This window comes from Lissotriton vulgaris, chromosome 2_1 (genome assembly GCF_964263255.1).
Source record: "Lissotriton vulgaris chromosome 2_1, aLisVul1.2, whole genome shotgun sequence".
NCBI lineage: Eukaryota > Metazoa > Chordata > Amphibia > Caudata > Salamandridae > Lissotriton > Lissotriton vulgaris.
The window spans coordinates 1818226811-1818247958 of NC_141687.1; the positions used below are offsets into that span (position 1 = coordinate 1818226811).

Here is a 21148-nt window from a genome sequence, read left to right on the forward strand (position 1 = left end):
ACCACCCCAGTGGCGGCCCATCTCATTATCTCAACAAGCATTAACAATGGGAACACCTGCCATAGTGACACATAACCCTGACTGAGAGCCTCTCATACTGACCTTACAGTAGACACACTTAAATCACAGTGGCTGACAGTCTGGTTGTTCAACTAATGCAGTAGCAAGAATACATGTCTGAGCATCACTTGGAATGACAGGTACTTATCATATTTGGTAACACGATCAGTGCAAGTCAATCACAGCCCCTAAAAGGCATCACATTTATAATCACAGGATTATGCAATTACAACCAGGTACCCCTGCAAGAATGCCTAGCAACGTATTTCTAATTTACTTATCATTTCACATATTGTATGCGTCTGCCAGTCTCCAAAAGGAACGATGTTACGTAAATGCTCCACTTGTGCAATTGCATCTCTTCACCTCTAGGGGAAGTCTCCCCAAAGGCATCCCAAGTTCAGCCTGTCACATCTCTGTGCAGTCCTAACGTTAGCACCAAAGTGTAGGACAAATGTTCCAGCATTATGTAAGTTTTAAAACATGGCTGCATCCTTGAGGGGTTATTTCCTTTAGGTCCCCAGAGACTTAGGATGGGAACGTTCTACTTGTGTGCTGGGGGGTCTGCGTTGCTCCTGCAGCTCCCACTGCACCTTTGGCAACAAATGGTGGTGACACCACCTTCCTGGGGCCACCACTCGGTGAAAATGGGCAGGTTTTCACTTCAGGCCTGCCTGTACAGTCCCTACATTAGATCAAGGATATGTATAGTCAGAGCCCTGACTATCTGGTGCTGGTTATATACAGTTCACATACTTCGGTCAAAAGTAGGTATACATCATTTTTATAACATATTGAAGTGGAAGATGCATACATATGTTTCCTCATCAAAATCACGATTTCACATTACAGTGATAATATTCAACCTATTTCGCTTATTGAGATTATACAGTGCAATTACACTTACACCCGTAGTGCTAATTTTGTAGCCAGTGCACGCACTCAGGTCTGGGAAGATCTAGTCAGAGCCCTGGCAGGCTGGTTCTGATATAAAGGGGGTCATTAGGAAGACGGGCGGACTTAGCCCGCCCGCCATCCTATCGAGACTCGGGACCGCCCGCCATAAGGGCGGGATCCTGTGGGTGGTATTAGGATGCAGCCGCCACAGTGTCGGCCGCATCCTGCATTTATAACATTATGGCGGGCGGTGTTCTCTGCACCGCCTGCCACAATGCCATAAATGCATGTATGCATTTGCATACACAATGCGGCAGGCACCGCGCAGTGCCTACCGCATTGTATATGCAAATGCAGGGGGGTACCACAGGTACCCCTCCAGGTGCACCCCCTACCCCTCCTTCATTTTGGGGGGCCCGCAGGGGACCCCCGAAAGGAAGACCGCATGCCTTTCCACGGAAAGGCACCTGCCCGGGCCCATCGTAATATGGCTGGCGGTGTCTAGTAGACACCGCCACCATATTATTCCTTTTCCGCCCCGGACACAAGGTGACCAAGGAGGAAAAGCAGCGGGCGGTATTTCTGTCCGCCGCGGTCCCCCGCCATATTAATATGGCGGGGGGATTCGGGAGAGGATGGTGGGCGGATTGCAATCCGCCCGCCATCCTACCGGACCCCATAGAGTGTACATATTTAGATCATGGATAGGTCGAGTCAGAGCCCTGGTTAGGTGGTGCTACGAGATCTGTTCCTTAGTGCAGGCTAATAAATCTGCGCCATTCCTCAACCCTTTCCGGATAGACTCACATTTATCGATCCACTTGAAATGTCCACACCTCTTGGGGGCATCCTGGCTTTCTCTATTACTTGTCTTTAATTAATTTGAGCGAGTTATTTCAGCTTGCATATTCTGTATATATTCATTGTACACGAGTCCCTCGTGAACACTGTATTTTTTGCTCAGTGCATATTTCAGCAGCGGCTCTCCTGCTGCTACGGGGAGAGCCTCACTGCCTAGTTGGCGGGCCCAAGCAGCGTTTTCCCTTTCTCGGGGGCCCGGTTCCTTCTGGGCACCCTGCATCCAGGTAAGTTGGAGAGCAGCTTAGGAAGCCCACCCCTGGCTGCTCTCGCCTGCTCCTTGACTAGCCAGCACCCTCACGGCGGCGGCAGGAGCCGGGTCTTTATTCTAGTATGCCTGCTCCTACAGGCAGACACAGAGTCTGCGGCCGGTCAGGCGGGCCTCGGGGTTGCAACGGCCCTCCTCGCCTCCGGCATCCGGGCCCAGGAAAGAGTCCTGTGCCCCACCCACCTTCACGAGGAGCGCGGCGGCTCTCCCCGACTTCTTCTTCATTGGCAGGCCCAGAGATGGGATCCCGGACCCCAGAAACCTCTTCACCGGGGGCACAACAGCGCTCCCCAGCTTCCTCCTCTTCCGAATGGCCTCCTTCTGGGCCTCTCTTTTCCTTGCACAGAGGCCCAGGCTTAATCTTACTGGCTCTGGACTCCTGGGAAAGTCAGTGTGTTCCTTCTTCCAACTGCCCATGGTGCCAGGCTCCAGCACCAGTCTTCCTCAGCAAGGCCACACCCCAGAGAGAGTTCCTCTTCCTGTGCAAGACCTCTTAAGAGAAATTGGAGGGGGCTGGCAGGAAGGCACTTCGGCCCTATCCTACAGCAACACATCACCCTGCTGCCCCTGATCCCTCTTTCCTGCAGAGGCCTCTTTTTTTTCCTCATATCACCAGTGTTTGCAAAGTCAATCCTGATGCCCGCCCTGTACCACCTCAGGCAATTTGCAATTAAACATCTAACCCTGCCATCCAGTTACCTGGTTACTGGTTCCATGCAGGTGTAATCATAGGACAACAAAGTTAAGTTCTTACTATTCCACTCCAGTTCAAATAATCGTCCCAGATCTTACTGCATGAACCACACTCGATTCCTGTATCCATTTTACATATAGTTTTAACTGACTGGAGCCAATCGAGGCCACGAGGTGGAATGGGGTCGATCCATCTCTTGCAGATCTCTCTCCTGGCAAGGAGGATCATACAAAAAATTAAATCCTGCCTATTTGCCAATAGGGACAGAGTAGGCTGGTCTTCTAGCCCCATCAGTATCAATGATAAGCTCATTTTCATATTGGCCAGCAGAATGTCATTAATTACTTTCTCGACCGTGTGCCAATACTCCTGTAATTTGGGGAATTCAAAAAACATATGAAGATCATTGGCACTTAGCATACCGCAACTATCGCATCTAGGAGTTGGAGCTGATATACATTTTGCACGTTTCTGAGAAGTTCAATAAAGCCTATTAACTGTAAAGAAGTGATTTATTTTCAGGTTGGCTGGTTTAACCACCTTATAAAGTAGTTTTAATTAAAGTTTTCAAATTCTCTCTGACTCCGTCATCTGAATTGCCACTTCCCAGATCGCATATGGGGGTTTTATCTTCTCCTGCAGAGGCCTCTAATATACTTCAAGATGGCGCCGTCCAAGGGTCTCATGCCACATGGTCTCTGGAAAGCCCCCTTCCCCTTGCTGCCTTCATGGCCTGGTGCCTGGCACCGGGTGACATCTGCAGCTTCAACCCATCTCTCCTTCCTGGAGAGAAGACCTTCACCCTTGGGAATGCAGTGAAGGGCTAAGCCTCTGATTCTACTGCTTAGGGAGGAAGGTAATGAATCCACCCTGGCAGTATCACACCCGGCTGGGCTCTGGTTGTGTCAGAGGAATATGGCATTTCTGGATGACCCATAAGCAGTACAGATATGCCTTTGGACTCAGCCGAATAATTATTTTTACACCACTTACAGTGTACTTTGTTGCGTGTCTGAAGTTAGTAGGCCCCAGGGAACTGAAACTACCCCATGTGGTCTCTGTCTCTATAGGAGAATAATGGAGAGTTCCTACAGTGAAACAGTAAATCACACTGACTATCCCTTACATGTGTCTCCCCACATTATAAGGCCCTTTTCCATGTCACCAGAAAACTCTGCATAGTTCCTTAAACACCATTCTATCTGTACCAGCTCCTGGGTTCCGCACAACAGGAATCTCCCCGTGCAGCCTTACACAGGTGCACACACATGTGCATACATGTCCACATGTAACCAGTCCAGTGCCCCTGACCCTGACTGCAGCAGACAATAATGAAATCCACATGCAGTCCATTTTATCATGAATTTACTGTTAGTGAGTCCCAGCCTATGAGGCTCTCCCACAGTAAAAGCTCAAAAATCAGGTGTTCAAAAGCACAATATACGGGTGGCTCAGGTGGTCAGAACCTCCTTCTCACACCAACAAACTGACTCGGGAGTACTGCAGTACCAAAAATATATATTGTTTTAAATGAATATGTTAAAAATACGCTTTACCACTGCGGTACTGCCTTGGGAGTACTGCAGTAACAAAAATATATATTTTTTAAAGTTAATAATTAAAAATATACAATAGTGCCCTATATTTTACAAATATGGGGGAACTCCAGTGTATTTTCCATTTTAAAATATTTTAATTTTCAGTAAAAAGTCTACACAGTACTGCAGTAATACCTAAACATTTGGATTGTATGTACTGCCTTTATCCTGCCCACAAGACTGTGAGATCTGTCTCACTTACTCTGCCGAAACTCTTAAAGGAAGAGAAGGGAGGCTTTTACTATGGCTGCAGAATTTAAAATTAAGGAAGTCTGTTCTTTCTGAGAAGGAGGATAGTGAGAATTCCACTCTCACAAGAAATATCTAAAAAAAAGGGAAAGATCACACCAGGGGTCACCGGAGACACCTAGGAAACTTTTAAAAATGACTCAGCATGAGTCTTCAAGATAGGCTTCACTTAGAGCAGTGGTTCCCAAACTTTTGTCTCCTGAGGACCCCCATTGACTCACCACTGGAAGCCGGGGACCCCCAGCAATTTGTATGATTTAAATTTCAAACATTGAAAGAGTAATAAAAAAAACACACGTGCAGATAAAAGAAATACTCGAATTACTAAGGATGCTAGTACTTTATATTGAAAGAGTTTGCAAAAAACTGAACATTTTAATGGGAAGGTTGGGGATGCATCTTCCTGATTAACTTTTAAATGGTTCATTTTATTTCGCAGTACAAGGCTCCTGCTCCTGACAGGGCCAGAGTGGAAACCTAAAGCCGCCCTGGCAAATGTTTTCAGACCAGTTCCATACAGTGAGCCTGACCACTACAAAGGGGGCTTTGGTATGCTCTCCCCCAAGAAAATGTAGGCTACAATGGTGCATTCTGCAACACATGTATCATTATATATTGAATTGTATTAGCTTATAAAGAATAGTAAATGATGACCTTATTATGCACCAGGATGCAACAATCACTGTTGGTGTTATTCAACGATTCCCTTATTATCACGCTTCAACCGTTCCTTTCAATTCCCCAAAGCACATCTGTCACATATATTTCATTTGTTTTATAGCATCTCTCATACCTTTGTAGAATATCAGAGCACTTTACATCACACACATATAGAGACAATGAATCATATTAGTAAATCAGTGTAATTAAAATGTTACATAAGGCAAAGGGGACGACAAGGTGTAGGATTCACATATCTTTCATACTGGTAGGCATTTTTAAAGAGTGCTTGGTCTGGAAAAGCACATACTCAGGATTCAGAACATAACACAGTGGTTGGCATTGACTAACAATAAAAATGTATTTCCACCCAAATAGACCCCTTTAGCAGCATCAGGATAATGAAAAACTGGGAAAAAACATTAGTTATTAACTTGCACCATGCAGTGTGTAAGCAGCTCCTTGTTGACAGTTTATAGGTCACTGCTAGATTATGATTGTCTCTTATAAGCTGCAGAGTAACAAAAGAATCTCTGTGACAAAAGCAGTAACCCACTGACCTATGCACATAAAATACTGTTTTTTAAAAGGCTGACACATGTTCGTTGCAGCAGGCATATTAACCCTCTGTGCTACATTAGATAAGTCAAGCCGGCCACTGGACAAAACTCATCTCTCTCCAGCAGGTACATTTATCACTGGTGTTATCTTGATACTTTTATTATTGCTCAAAAACTGCTACTTCGACAAAGAACTTTACAGTGCTTTAAAAATTGCTGCCTGTGGACCCCCTGGGAATGTGTCATGACCCCTGGGGGTCCACGGACCCCAGTTTGGGAAACACTGCCCTACGCTATCTAACTTTTTCCCTACTGTTATAGTTATTATTACTTTTAATATTTTAATTTATATATATTTCATTTTTATATTTATATTACAGGTTTTTGTATATATATGTATTTATAATTTTTATTATTTCCTAACATTTTATGATTAAATTAAATAAATAATTACATAAAATCATTATTTATTAATATTAAGTTTATATATATATACATTTTTTCAATGTGTTTAATTTTTTTATATTACATTTATTATTTATCATTTTTAACTTTCTAAAATAATTCTATGTTTTTATTAATTATATTTAGTATTTAATTAAATTTATACTATTTTTAAGACATTTAAAAAAATGATATTTTAAAGAACAATATTTTTAAACAATGATATTTTGGTTTCGATATTTTTGTACTTACCTTTGTAGAGTAAGAATGTCAATATTCTGTCCATCGATATTCTGTACTCGATATTCTTGTAGGTCTATATTGGGTCTGTCGATATTCTGTCAGTGAACCCCAATGAGGATAGGAAGGAAGGGGAAATCCCCAATAATCAGTCTACTCCCAATGAATGGGATGATTATTTAATTCCAACACCTTCTCCACCTGCTCTGCAACCAGTGGACTCTCCACCACAGGATATCGGAGGCTTCCAAAGTCTCATGGAAATAGCTGTGAAACAATTTCAATTGCCTTGAACGATTAAGCAATCGGATTGCTTCTTGTATGATTTCACGGAACATTTAGGAGGAAGGTATAAAGATTGGGAAAACTCCTACCACTGTATCAGCTGTCCTGCCAAGGATTGATAAAAAATACAAGGCTTCTGAGGATTCACCTGCATGTCTAGTTGGACTCCCAAAGACAACTTCTGTGGTGACACAGGCAGCCCAGCGCCTGTCCAGGAATCATTCAACACCAATATCAACACCACCTGATGGAGAAGGCAGACGCCTTGATAAAATGGACAAAATGTTCTTGATGATGTCAGGACAATGGTTTGACTGACTGATTCGTTAGCAATATTGGGACGATACTTCACGCAGATGTGGTCAGACATTGCCGCATGTATAGATCTTCTGCCTAAAAAAGGGGAGGTAAAGAAAATCTTGTAGGAAGGAGAGGGAACCTCTTCAGAGATTATGCTTTGTGCTATGGATATAGCTATAACATGATTTAGACATCTGGCAGGGTCTGCGGTTCTTAGGCATCAAGGATAGTTGAAGACTCCATCATTCAGGCCAGAAGTGCAGAGCAAAATATTAGATATGCCATATGAGAGAGGCTTTGTGTGGCAAGCATGTTGATGACACCTTGCAAGCCATAAAGGAAGGCACAGGCACTGCAAGATCATTGGGCACCTTACAAACTAGAAAGGTGCCTTTTTTTCGAGTGGTACATTGAAGAGGCTTGTTTTCATATAGAGGGTACTACCAGAGGTATCAGCATTATCAGCCCTTTTAGCACCAATACTGACTTCCCCAACAACAGCAGACTTATAGATTGCTGCTTGCAGCAGCTTGCACCAATCAAGCACCAAGGAGAAAGCAAGCATCTCAAACACAGAGACACTGGCAGAAAACAGTGGCATCTCATAAGTGCCATTTGCACCCACTACAGATTTTTTTAACTTGTTAGAGAAAACATTTCCAACTTTTCCCATCAATGGCAGAAAATAACTTCATACAGATGAGTATTGGACCTCATCACATACGATCATACCTTAGAATTCCTACAGATTCCGTCGAACACTCCACCTAGAGGAGCGCACCCACTTCATCTTGATCTACTTCAAAAGAAAGTGTTAGCCATGTTTCACAAAGGAGCAAAAGAGAAGGTCCCACATTCTCAGAAAAGAATGAGTTTCTACTCCAGTTTTTTTTCCTAATGAAGAGGAAATCAGGGGAATGGCGACCTATTTTAGATCTCCAAATGTTGAACAAATACCTGAAAAAGCAGTCCTTTTGTATCATAACCCTTCAAGACCTTCTGCAACTCCTGCATCAGGGAGATTACATGACAACCTTATATGTAGAAAATGCTTATTCACATATCCGTATTCATCAGAAACATTGCAAATTCCTCAGACTCAGGGAAGTCAGCACTATCAATTCAAAGTCCTCCCCTTTGACCTCAAACAGCCCTTATCATATTTACGAAATGTCTACCCCCAGTGCAGCCCACCTAAGGCAAAAGGGATTCCAAGTATTCCCGTACCTCTACGATTGGCTCATAAAAGCATCAACTGCTTATCAGGCGTCAAGAGCAATAACAGCCTGTCTACAGTTATTCCAAGGTTTGGGTTTAACCGTCAACTATCAGAAGTCACTCCTCCATACTTCACTTACGATAAAGTTCCTGGGTCAATTCTGGATATACTTCAAGACGAGGCATTCTTATCAAACCAATGACAGAAAAGACTTTTAATATTAGCACGAAGACTATTGAAAAGAAAGTAATTTCTGTTTGCTTTTTCAATCTGATCAACATCACATCGACCATAGCAAAGCCTCTACCCTAGTGGACTGAGGTCGACAATCTGTCATGGGGTCTAACATTTTTACCCAAAATACCTTACCATGTCATCACTACAAACGTTTCCCTAGATGGTTGGGGTGTTCATTTGCAGGGCCTCCAAGTAAGTGGAAAATAGACCATGAATCAAAGAAAAATGCACATAAACTTCCTAGAGCTCTGAGTAATTTCATGAAGCTTTCCTGCCAAGAATAATGGAATCATCAGTGCTAATAAGCACAGACAACACAACCAGTATGCACTACTTGTACTAGCAAGGGGGCACAAGATCTCTGGTCCTATCAAATGAAGCACAAGGACTCTGGAAATGGGCTGTGACACATTCAAATAACATTATGAGAGGAACGTCTACCAGGCACAAACAACAGTTTGGTGATACGTTAAGCAGAATAAAAAACAGCTGCCACAAATGGGAGCTAAGTCAGTTCACTCTGAGCAAGGTCTTCCAAAAATGGGTCAAACCGACCCTAGATCTCTTTGCAACTCAAGAGAACTGGAAATGCCAATTTTAATCAAGCTGGCACCCTCAAAGGGGTCATGGGAGAATACATTTTCAATCAGATGGTAAGCGAGCTTTGCATATGCTTTTCTCCCAATCTCTCTCATACTCAGACTCCTCAGAAAAAGAGGGAGCCATGTTGAATAACGATGATTGCTCTACGATGGCCCAGGCAACACTTGTTTTACGGAACTACTACTACTACTATCAGAGACAAGTCACATGCCGCTGAAACCTCTGAGGAACTTATACACCCAAGTAATTAATCTGAACCTGACTTTCCTGCACTGATCCGCCTGGCTCCTAAATACCATGAATTCACAAATATATATATATCCGTCAAGAATACAGAGATATGATTGCAAGAGCCGGAGTTGATAACACAAACAACGATACAGATTGAACTGGAAGTGTTTTTGTTTATGATGCCAAAAGACGAATATACACCCTATCTTGGCACCGCCAGAAAAAAATATTACCTTTCATTGACAAATTCAGGCTTAGTTCATGCTTATATTAAGGTGCATCTGCCTGCCGCTTCAAAATACAGAAGCACTTCTGGAACTATTAGAGTCATTAGGCATTTCTTTAACGGTCTTTTCAGAGCCTTCCCTCCGATAAAGTCTTCCCCTCCAACCTGGCAACTTAACACAATACTGGCAGAGCTGATGAAGAGTCCCTTTGAACCTACACATAAGGCAGAGATCAAATTGCTAGCATAGAAAGTGGCATTGCTATTGGTTCTTACATCAGCCAGAAGGGTGAGTGAAATACAAGTGTTCACCATTAAGGAACCTTTCTTGAAGTTTAAGAATGACACTGTGATTCTAAGGACTAATACCAGGTTCATTAGAAAGGTCCCTACAGATTTTCTTCCAAATTAGCCTATTGTACTCAAAACATTCATCCCGAATCCACAGATAGCAGTGGAAAAATCACTTCCCACATTGGATATAAAGAGATGCATAAAATATGCCCAGACGTGGGTCCCTTGCTCACTTTGCCTCTGGATTCAAGCTAGCCTGGCTGGTCCAGGGACGACATGGCTTGGCAGTTCAGGCTGGGCTGTTCCCATGAGGCACAGGGTCAAGACTGATTTGCATATAGCTGGGTCTGAACTGGGGTAGCGAAGTGAGCTAAAGAACCATGATGGATTCAACCCAGATCTGTGAAAGGGGATGAGTGTCAGAAAATTTTCACCGCTCCCTCCATCATCTCCTTCTGTAAAATGTTATTTGCATCGCACTAAGTAGTTCAGAAACACAGACCAACTGCTAGTAGCATACAGGAACCATAACGAGGTGGCCATGTTTCGAAAGCGAGCATAGCTCGATGGATATCAACTGCTTATCAAGTCAGCCATTCTAAGGCTGGTAGGCCTTTGACAGGTAAGGTCAAAGCACACTCTACTAAGGCAGTGGCTACAACAGCAGTTCTTTTTGCTGGAGTACCTGTTAAAAGCATATGCTGAGCAGCGACATTACAAAAAATGGCATATGTTCCCAATATTGCCTGGAATTGTCACAATGCAGTGAGGCGGTAGGACAAGCAGTTTTGCGCCATCTATTCCAATAAAGTGAGCCTTGTTTGATTATATTCATCGTCTGAAATTATGTTATGTTTAGCTTAATCTTATATATAATTATATAACTGCTATCTATTCTGATTGAAACATGTGATTCCATAAAAGATCCAATACTGGATCAGAAAATAAGGGCCACATGTACAAAAGGTTTTAACGGTCAGAAATGAAGAATCGGGCCGTTTGCGACTGCTAAATAGACTTTCGACATGTACTAACCTTATTTTGTGGTTTGGTTACATATCACCAACTCGCAAAATCGTTTTTATGAGTCATATTAGGAATGGGTGTATCAAGGACATCCCTTCCTAATAGTGAGTCACATGGGGATGTATGCACTTTACTGCCTACTTCAAGTAGGTGGTAAAACCTGTCACAAATGGCAAGGGGTCCCCTTGGGCCATATTCGGATGTCCCACCGACATCCGAACGAGGCCCAATGTCACTTCACTCTAGTTAATCTCCTCTAACCTACTTCAATTGATGCTATTCCATTATATGCAACATCACTCACGCCACTAAACTCTAGGACACTTCACTATATGCTATTCCACTCTATGCCACTACACGCTACGACACTTAACTTTCTGAAACGCCATTATATGCTATTCCACTCTACGTCACTATAGTCTACAACACTCACTCTATGCTATAGTACTGTATGCCCCTACACTGTGCCTCACTCCATTGTACACCACTCCACTATATGCCACTGCGCTCTATGCTGTTACTATGACCACACTCCACTCTACTCCACTCCGCTCTTCGCAACTCCACTCTACGCTGTTCTACTGTACACCACTACACGCTATTCCACTCTAGTTCACTACACTCTACGCCACTCCACTCCACTGTATGATATTCCACTGTGCACTGTATCACATTGCACTCTACTGCACTCTACGACACTATACACGACCACAGTACATTTTAAAACACTTTCCTCCACTCTAGTATACCACATAGTAATGACACTACACTTGACGAAAGTAAACTCTATGTATAAAAAATTTTTCTTAAAAATAAAAAAACATTGAAATTTAATAAAAAAAACAAAGGTTAACACTTTGTTACAAATAATAAAACTTTTTTGTATTCGTTCTATACAACCCAAACTTAAAATAAACATTAGAAACATTAGTAATTCTTCAATTATAGCTATATTCATAATTCATTTACCACCTTTAAATTAATAGAACTCTATTTATGCATTAGCCAAAAGTTAAATTACACAAAATATTTAATTTCTAAACCTATACCTTTAGTGTATAATTTACACTACACCAAATTATTATAACTCGTGCACCTCCATACAGAGGTATTCAAGGCATTAGCCACACAACATTAAATATAACTCGCAATTTCTCCATGCACTGCTTATAGCATTTTATATTATCTCATTAAACCATGTAAAATAATATAACCTTATTTATGAAAAGTGACGCATTGCTGCGTGAAAACAGTGATAAGTCATTTTTCATTGCGCTCTCCTTGCGACATGATGGATGTGTCATATTACTTTATGACGCATCATGTCGCAAGGAATGACAGATACGTCAGTTTTACTGAAGTATTTGTCGGTACAAAAATGATACATTGCTGGAGTTGTGTCGGAAGTGTGACACAACTCCAGCAATGCAGTCGCCCATATGCCTGCCGTGAGGTTGGCGTTAGGTTTTGACTCATTTGCGCACTAGAAGTGGCTCAGTGAAATCTCATAGATTTCACTGCGTCACTTCTACGAAGCTTACTTGCGTGGAAACGCCCTCCCTGCATAAATTATACCTGACGCAGGTATAATGTAGCGCAGGGGTTTACAAAGTGACGTATCTGCTTAGATGCGTCACTTTGTAAATAGGGTACAACACAAAAAGTCACAAAAGGTAATGCAACGGTGGTGCAAAACTATTGCAGGCCTCATAAATAAGGACCCTAGTATTTACAAGAACAGTTATAACATTGCAAATCCAAACTTTTGTGAGAACACAGTACGTAAATTATAAATGTAATAACTAGAACTTAAGAATTTCTTAAGTGTTTGTACTTTAAGTTTGATTTGTATAGAAACAATAAATAAAAGTTTCTGTACTATAACAATGGTTTAACCTTTGTCTTTTGCATGAACATATATATAATATATATATATATATATATATATATATATATATATATATATATATATATATATATATATATATAGAGAGAGAGAGAGAGAGAGAGATAGAGAGAGAGATATATACAGTATGCCATGTAAGGCGCTTCGAATAAGATCTACGTATTTGCACTGATTATAACCGGACTGTAAATAGTATTGGTACTTAACAATTTTTGATATATATATATATATATATATATATATATATATATATATGTACAGATTCGATGGGCCAGTATCATGTATTTTACATTTTAATTTTTCATATGGTTAATCAACATTGCGTCCAAATTTGCCAATTCAACAAAATTGATACTTAGCACTTTGCCCTTTACATGAACTTTTATAATATTTTTGAATTTTTAATGCCATTTGGGTATAAAGTCGATGCATGCATTGATTGCCAGATTTACAATCTGTTGTATGGATTATGTATATATTGCAGCGCCACAAGAATATTTGTATTCATTGTTGGACACTATAAGATGGCCGAACATTTTTGTATAGAAACTGTTTCCAGGGATGTTCTCTGTTTATTTTTACTGTTAACTGAGAAATGGCGCGTAACTTGTGTTTTTAAATCCCTGTGGTAGCCTCCACGTTGTATCAGTGAGCAAGGACACAGCCTCGTGTCCGAAACGCGTCTGAGGCATGCACCATTTCACTAGCATAAGAAAATAAACTAATTGGAAAGAAGTCTGATTCCGGCTATATTTTACGTCTGTGTTCCTGTCTGTGCACTGGCACACTGGGGAAGTTTGGAGTTGATATATATATATATATATATATATATATATATATATATATATATAAAAATCCAACCTCGCCTCGTAATTTCAATGTCTTTGAAAAAGACCAGCGCAGACCCAAGGTAATTTCCAGTGCATAATTTTATTTCGCCGATGCCGCCATGACGCATTTCGGGAGATCCCTCCCTTGATCACATGACATCTCAGTGATTTTTTCGTTTCCTTTTAAAGTGCTAGTGCAACTCTAATATCATAGACATTGAAACCATACTTTATACTTGTATGTCTTTTACATTTTCAATTTTTGCATAAATGCATAATTTTCATCATGTTTTTAAATAAAACACGCTTACATGATATCACAATTGTATATATGAATTAATACCTGCTTAAATGCATTAAAAGACTAAAAGTATTTCACTATGTCTAAAAACACCCTATATCCTAAGTGAATAAATAAATAAATAAATAAATGTGCAAACCTGTGACAGTGCAAATACCATAAAGTTTTTCTCTCCACAAGAGCAAAACATCTATTCCAACTGACCTGTGCTATGTAATGTTCTTTTAAAGTGCAGGGCTAAGGACAATGGGACATCCATTCTACATAGTCGTTTCATCAAGGATCAATACAGTTAAAAAACCATTGTTAATTGCTAGAAATATTAAATATTTTCTGTACAATAGGTCTTAAAATCAACCTTAAAATCAACCCTAAAATCGATAAAACATATAAATAGTAATGTCCTAAAATCCTACTCACATACTAAAAGAACAGTGATAGTGGAAAAAGTGAATCGACTTGTTTTTGCAATTGTTAAACATCCAATAAATATGGCTCTGTGCTCAATGTAACTCCAACCTGTATATGTATATTAGTATTGTATAAATATATATCAGAATGTCATAAAATGGATTCATAAATAGAAATAAATATACATACTATCATTACTGCTCACATAGGTTGAAAAACTGTGAGTAAAAAAGTGAAGTAGTGTGGCTCACTGGTTAGAGGCGGCAGACCCGAGAGCAGAGGATGGCCCGGGACCAGGGTTCGATTCCCGGCGCGGCAGGTTTCTGGACCAGGGTCAGCGGACTCGGTAATTCTCTCGCCTCGGTGCCCACTCTGATCAGCGATCACACTCAGCAACTCTGGGCATTAGCTTGCCTCATCTTCACTAACGGCCCCACCAGACCGCCGGGGATGCCTGGTCTCACCCTGGAGATACCCATTAAGGGACCATCTCTCAGGGAAGCCAGGAAGGGTTTCGCAGCGGTCGAAGCGCCTTGGGACCCTACGGGTAAGTAGTGCGCTATATAAATGCCTATACATATACATATACATAAAACTGAGAAATAGAATTCATTACAAAAATGTATACAGATCCTCCGTATTATTCAAGCCCCTGGGGTGCTTTGAGTCAAATCTAAGTATGTACGATGTTTCTAGACTCCTTAGCCTGGCTTCCCTATTACCACCCCTCTTAGTAGGAAGTATAGCATCTATCACATAGTATTTCAGAAATTTGGGATCGCTGTTGTGACTTTGTTTAAAATGTGTGGCTACCGGGTAGCTTTCCTCATTATTACAAATGGCTCTAATGTGCTGCAAAATCCTTTTGTGTGCAGGCAATTTTGTGCTTCCTATGTATTTTAGATTGCAGCTGCATGTAAGCACATAGACGGCATATTCTGTTTTGCACGTCAAATGTAAGGTAATTTTGTCAATGCCTGGATCAAAAGCTGTTTTATAGCTGGTGGTATTTAATCCATATTGGCATGCCTTGCACACAAAGCATTTGTAAAAGCTTTTTCTAGCCCTTAGCCAGCTGTTTTTAGGCCTGGCCTCAATACTGCTTTTCACCAATGAGGACCCCATGCTATTGGTTTTTCTGAAGGACACCAAAGGATTTGTAGGAAGGGTGCCTCCTATTATAGGGTCACTTTTGATAATGGGCCAATTTTTTCTCACAATCCCTCTGATTAGCTTTTCCTGTCTCGAAAAATTAAGGATAAGCCTAACCGGTTCCTCAATTCCAGATTTTTCCTTCTGTCTGTTTTTGCATTTCAGAAGATCCCTTCTACTCTGTGATTTGGATTTGTTAATGGCTGACTCTATCACCTTGGAGCTGTACCCTCTATTTAGAAACCTAACCTTAGATTCTTGCAGTTTGTTATTGCAATCTTCTTCACTGCAAATCCGTCGTATACGGAGCATTTCACCATACGGTATGCTCCTGATTAAATGGGACGGATGAGCACTAGAGGCATGCAATAAAGTATTGCCGGCCATGGGTTTCCAGTACAAGGACGTAGTCAGTTTGTCCCCTTCTACCTTGATCTGTACATCTAGAAAGGTTACAGTGGACTTGCTAATGTCAGCTGTAAAATGGAGATTAACTGTATTGTCTTTCAATTTTTCAATGAACTCTGAAGCGCTTGCCAGGTCCCCATCCCAAACTATAAACAAATCATCAATGTGTCACAGCCATGTGACTACATTTGTGTTGTATATTTGTCCATGCTGCTGCATGAGGACCAGCTCCTCCCACCAGCCCATAAACAAACAGGCGTAACTGGGGGAGAAGCTGGCCCCCATAGCAACACCCTGAATCTGCTGGTACATTTTACCATCAAATAGGAAAAAATTATTTTCAAGACAAAATTGCAGCATTTTGAAAATCATTTTGGAATGTTGAGCAAAGGATATAGATCTACTGGCTAGGAAATATTCTACAGCTCTTAGACCATCTTGGTTTTTGATACACGTATATAAACTCGAAACATCGAGTGCCAGCATTAAGAAGGACGGCTGCCATTAGATAAATTGGATTTTAGTTAGGAAGTCACTAGTGTCTTGCACAAAAGATTTGAGGCCCTTAACATAATCCTGTAGAAACGAGTCTATATATCTAGATACATTTTCCAACAGGCCATCGCATGCTGCAATGATGGGACGTCCTGGAGGCTTGGTAGGATTTTTGTGTATTTTAGGTATAAAATACATAACCGGGACCATAGGATTTTCTTTCTTTAAGAATTTGAATTCATTCATATTTAGTAGTCCCAAGCTCTTCCAAGCCAATAAATGTGCAAACAGAGCCTCCTGCGTGTCCTTAAATCTTGTGTATGCAACCTTCCGATAACAATCCGTATTGTTTAACTGGCTATAGGCCTCCTCTACATAATCATTGCGTGGCCATAAAACCAAGTTTCCTCCCTTGACAGAGTTCCTTATAATGATTTGTTCATTTCATTTTCTTTCAATTTATTAATTATCTGATATATATATATATATATATATATATATATATATATATATATATATATATATATCTGAAGAGCTGCTGACACAGATTGGATGCAACGACAAAGTTCCAGCCAGCACCAAAGAAGCAGACACGAGCCCAAAGTGAGTGCAAAAAGGCTTGTAGCGTTTATTCCTTCAGAAGTCCGCCATAACGCGTTTCACCACCGAAGTGGCTTGATCACATGACAACGTCAACAGATTTTACTGGACCTTATAAACAGCTAGCACTTTAAACACGTGATGCAAGTGTGAGTGACATAGAAAAAAGTGTGTAACCAAGCAACATTTAAGCGCTGTTTAGAAGATAGACTGCGCTTTGTGAAATACCACGAAAATTACAGAGTTGCTTTGACCAACTAATAGAAGGGCAAACAATTAATAATGTACACCAATGCCAGTAACGTCATAGAGGAAATTTTTGCATTTAAAGGAAAAGAAAAAGAAAATTAATATTCTTTTCACAAAAAAATTATATCCGCATAAATGCATGGCTTTCGGTATGAATACCCGTGGAAAAATATATATATGTGTAAATATAAGTGTGCATATGCTTTTAAGGTATAAAAAAAATATATATGTATATATAAAAACATATAACTTCATTGAACCATATTTACAAATTCACATGATCGCATATATACAAAAAAATTGTCAAAATTCATATATTTACACAATGCATATTATAACATTTACTGGACATTTGGAAGAATATCGGCGTAATGCCGGTTGATCAGACAAAAACCCTTCCATTGTATTATGAAGCAATCAATTGAAAAACACAGTTGGATAAGGTTGCAAAATGGTGCGTAAAGTGCTGTAAGTGCTCAAAATAACAGTGAGGATAATCCTGAAAATAAAATACAATTCTTAAAAAATCCTAAATGAAAAGGATTGGGTGAGAGGCAAAAGGCAGTTACCTAGGGCAGTTTATATACGGTCTATTTCTAATTTGAAACGAAATATAGACCTGGGCGTGGGGTGCCACTTGTCAGTGAGGTACACCCTATGCTGATGTGATGCATCTGAAGATTTGGAAAAGGATGCAGGGGGCTGGTTAACAAAAAATGGAAGAGAACAAGAGACCGAACTTTTCATACATAATTTTGAAAGAGGGGGTGTGGCTCAAAGATGTTAGTTACAGACATGTGTGTAAGTCTTCAGTGTTGTTCAGACCTCCAGGGCTTTTGCTGTTGAAATTTAGGATGTATCTAGTTTCCAACATGCGCATCATGCGTTCCCTATCACCTCCCTGTTTAGTTTTTGGAACAGTGTCGATGACATAATAGTGAAGATCCTTCAGGTTGTTGTTGTGGACCTCACGAAAATGTCTCGCCACCGGGTAGGTAGGGTCGGAATTATTGATCGCTCTGATGTGTTGGAGTACCCTGGCACTAGCTGGTAGTTTAGTGCTCCCTACATACCTTAAGGGACAGGTACACTCCAAGATGTAGATGGCGTACTCTGTTTTGCAATGGAGGGATTTGGAGATCTTGATTTCTTTGTTGCTGAAGGCTGTACAATAGCTGGTTTTATTGATGCCATAATTACAGGCTTTGCATGTATGACATTTGCTAAACCCCCGTGAGCTTTTAAGCCAATCCTTGGATGGGATAACCTCTGGGCAGTTGGAGACTAAACTGTTGTAAAGAGAGGTAGCTCTTTTGAAAGTGATGCTGGGTTTGGCTGGCATCTTGTGGCCAATTGTGGGATCAGAGCGTATTAGTGACCAGTTCTGGTTGATTATCTTGCCAATCGCGCCCTGTTGGATACTGTACGGCACAATAAGCCTGGCACTATCTGGTTCGGTTGACTTAATCACAGATGGAGTTGGGGGATTTCTGATAGCTTTAGGAACTAGAAGGAGAGTTCTGTCCAGTTCCTTGGTCTTGTTAATGGCAGTTTGAATGATGTGCATGGGATAACCTCGTGCGAGGAATCGCTCTTTGCATTCATGTTGAGCCATTGAGAGATCTGTGGGGTTGCTGCAAATTCTTTTAATTCTCAGCATTTCCCCGTATGGGATACTTCGAATAAGGTGTTTGGGATGGAAGCTGGTATAATGGAGGATGGAATTACCAGCTGTTTCTTTTCTGTAAAGTTTGGTTTCCAAAATGTTGTTGAAAATGTACAATTCTACGTCTAGGAAACAAATGTTTGTATATAGGTTCTTTCGTTATACTTACCAGAATATTTGTGTTTAAAAAAACTAAAAACTACTGAAATTCAGAAGCACAAGTTATAGTTCGGTGGGCTGCCATAGTGATAGCTCACTAAACCCCTGTCATGCACTGCTTGACACTTCACATTACCTTACTCATGACATGGTAAATGGATATCACTGAATCAGCTTTGATCAAGATCAATCACGGTAGAAATGCGTTGGTGTTATCTGAAAGCTACTTGTCACTGAATAACTATTAATTGCTTAAAGTTTCTATGAGTTGCGCTCATATTTTGGATCATACATAGCAGAGGTTGCTGTCTCTTGTAGCAGCAGTAGCTTGTCTTTCACTGTCTCTCTTAATGAGCTTCTTTGCCACAGCCACTGCCTGATACATATATTGAGTTCCTTGTTACAAGTGAAGGCTGTCTCAATAGTCTTTGATTTCTGATGTAAGTTTGTCTATGGTGAGTTTGGTAGGTACCAGTTTACAGACCTGCTAACATGCTCTGATATATTCTGTCTCTTCCAGAACGGTGTCCTCTCGCTGATAGACTGCACGCTGATGGAGGAGCAGGAGTGTACGGATGATGAATGTAAGTATTAAATCTACGACTGTGTAGGGTACATTGTGTCTTAAATATCAGAAAAATACTGACCCATTTGGTATATATTTCATATAATTAATATCAAAAGGAGTATTTTTGTATCCGATATTTAGGACATAACATTTCTGGCAGATGATTTTTTGGTTAAAGTATTCTGGGATCATTCTGGTAAAAACTTAGAAAAAAAGCAACATTGATGATTTATTAATTAGCGAGATTCAGATTTGAAGATAAGTATGATGGATCAGGATATGTACTCTACGGATTGTGACAAGCCTGGGAATTTAGCCTAGTCAGTGAGAGCTTAACTGCCCACAAGCAAAGTCACAATTTATGTGGAGGGAAGATAGACATGTTGTATTATTCTTTCTTTTCAATAATCTTTTGGCTTTACAACAAGGTTATAGACCACTAAGTCCAGGCTTAGACCACAGTAAGCCAATATAAACAAAATATGCTTGACAGAACTGTTAGAAAAGAATTGAGACAATAACATTTTGCTTTTGTGCATAATTCAGAGGACAATCTGAGTGTTTTTTATAACCGAGCTTCTGCTTTGACATAGCCGCAAACAGTCAGAGGCCAAAGCCACCATTAATCAAAATCCTGCAGCATTGCCAATTCCACAAACTATAAACCCCCATTCACACTGAAACAGTAACCCAAGGCCAGGGACGTGGGGGCAGGCCAGTGCTGGAAGTTCATGGTGATGAAGCTGATGAAAGAAAAGAGGAAGGGCAGCAGCATGCAGAAGCAACTAGGTACTTCGGGTGAAAACAAACACCTGTTTCAAATCAAATTAAAAGACCTATCCAACAGTACCTCTACTCCTATTTTTGAATTGACCTCGCCACTCACTCTTTAGAAGACTTCATGCCCAAGTCTACTCATTGTCAGTAATTGCCTGTTACTGGTTTCTCTTGCACCGCTGAGCTGGTGAGTTAGGAGGTGACCTATTGTTATTTCCAGGTAGCTGATAATGATGGCCTCTTTGTCCAGTCTTGGTTTCTCAGTTCCAAAGAAGGTATGGGGGCTGCCTCAGCCTGACCAAACGCTGTGACCTTAAAGGCTGTCAAATTTCAAAATTTCAAACTTCTTAGGTTTATGTGGCCATTCAGATAACTGTCCTCATCATCTGACATTTTTGGACATTCTTAAACACCAGAAATAAGTGTATGTATGAACATTTCAAATATTCACAAAAGAATACCCACCTTCAGTTCTTGTCTTGGAGGGTTCATCACTTCACAAAATATAAAAGTCAGTGTTTTCACACAGTACTTAACATTGGGGTTGAACAAATGAATCGCTCCTAATTTCCTCAAAGAAGAGAGCAGAGATCCTGCAAAATAGCCTAACATGCACATAATTTACTAAGCTTGGTTGAGTTCAGAAAAAGGGAATAAAACCAACTCATCTTTATAAA

General features: G+C 40.7%; 1 protein-coding gene across 1 annotated transcript in view; it reads left to right on the forward strand.

Annotated features, from left to right (window-relative positions):
- Positions 1–21148, forward strand: part of RASGRF1 (Ras protein specific guanine nucleotide releasing factor 1) — a 656364-nt gene that overhangs the window by 392979 nt on the left and 242237 nt on the right. The window contains exon 11 of the mRNA XM_086957896.1: positions 19647–19710. Coding sequence (XP_086814022.1) covers positions 19647–19710 — 64 coding nt within the window. The remainder of the gene's footprint in view (positions 1–19646; positions 19711–21148) is intronic.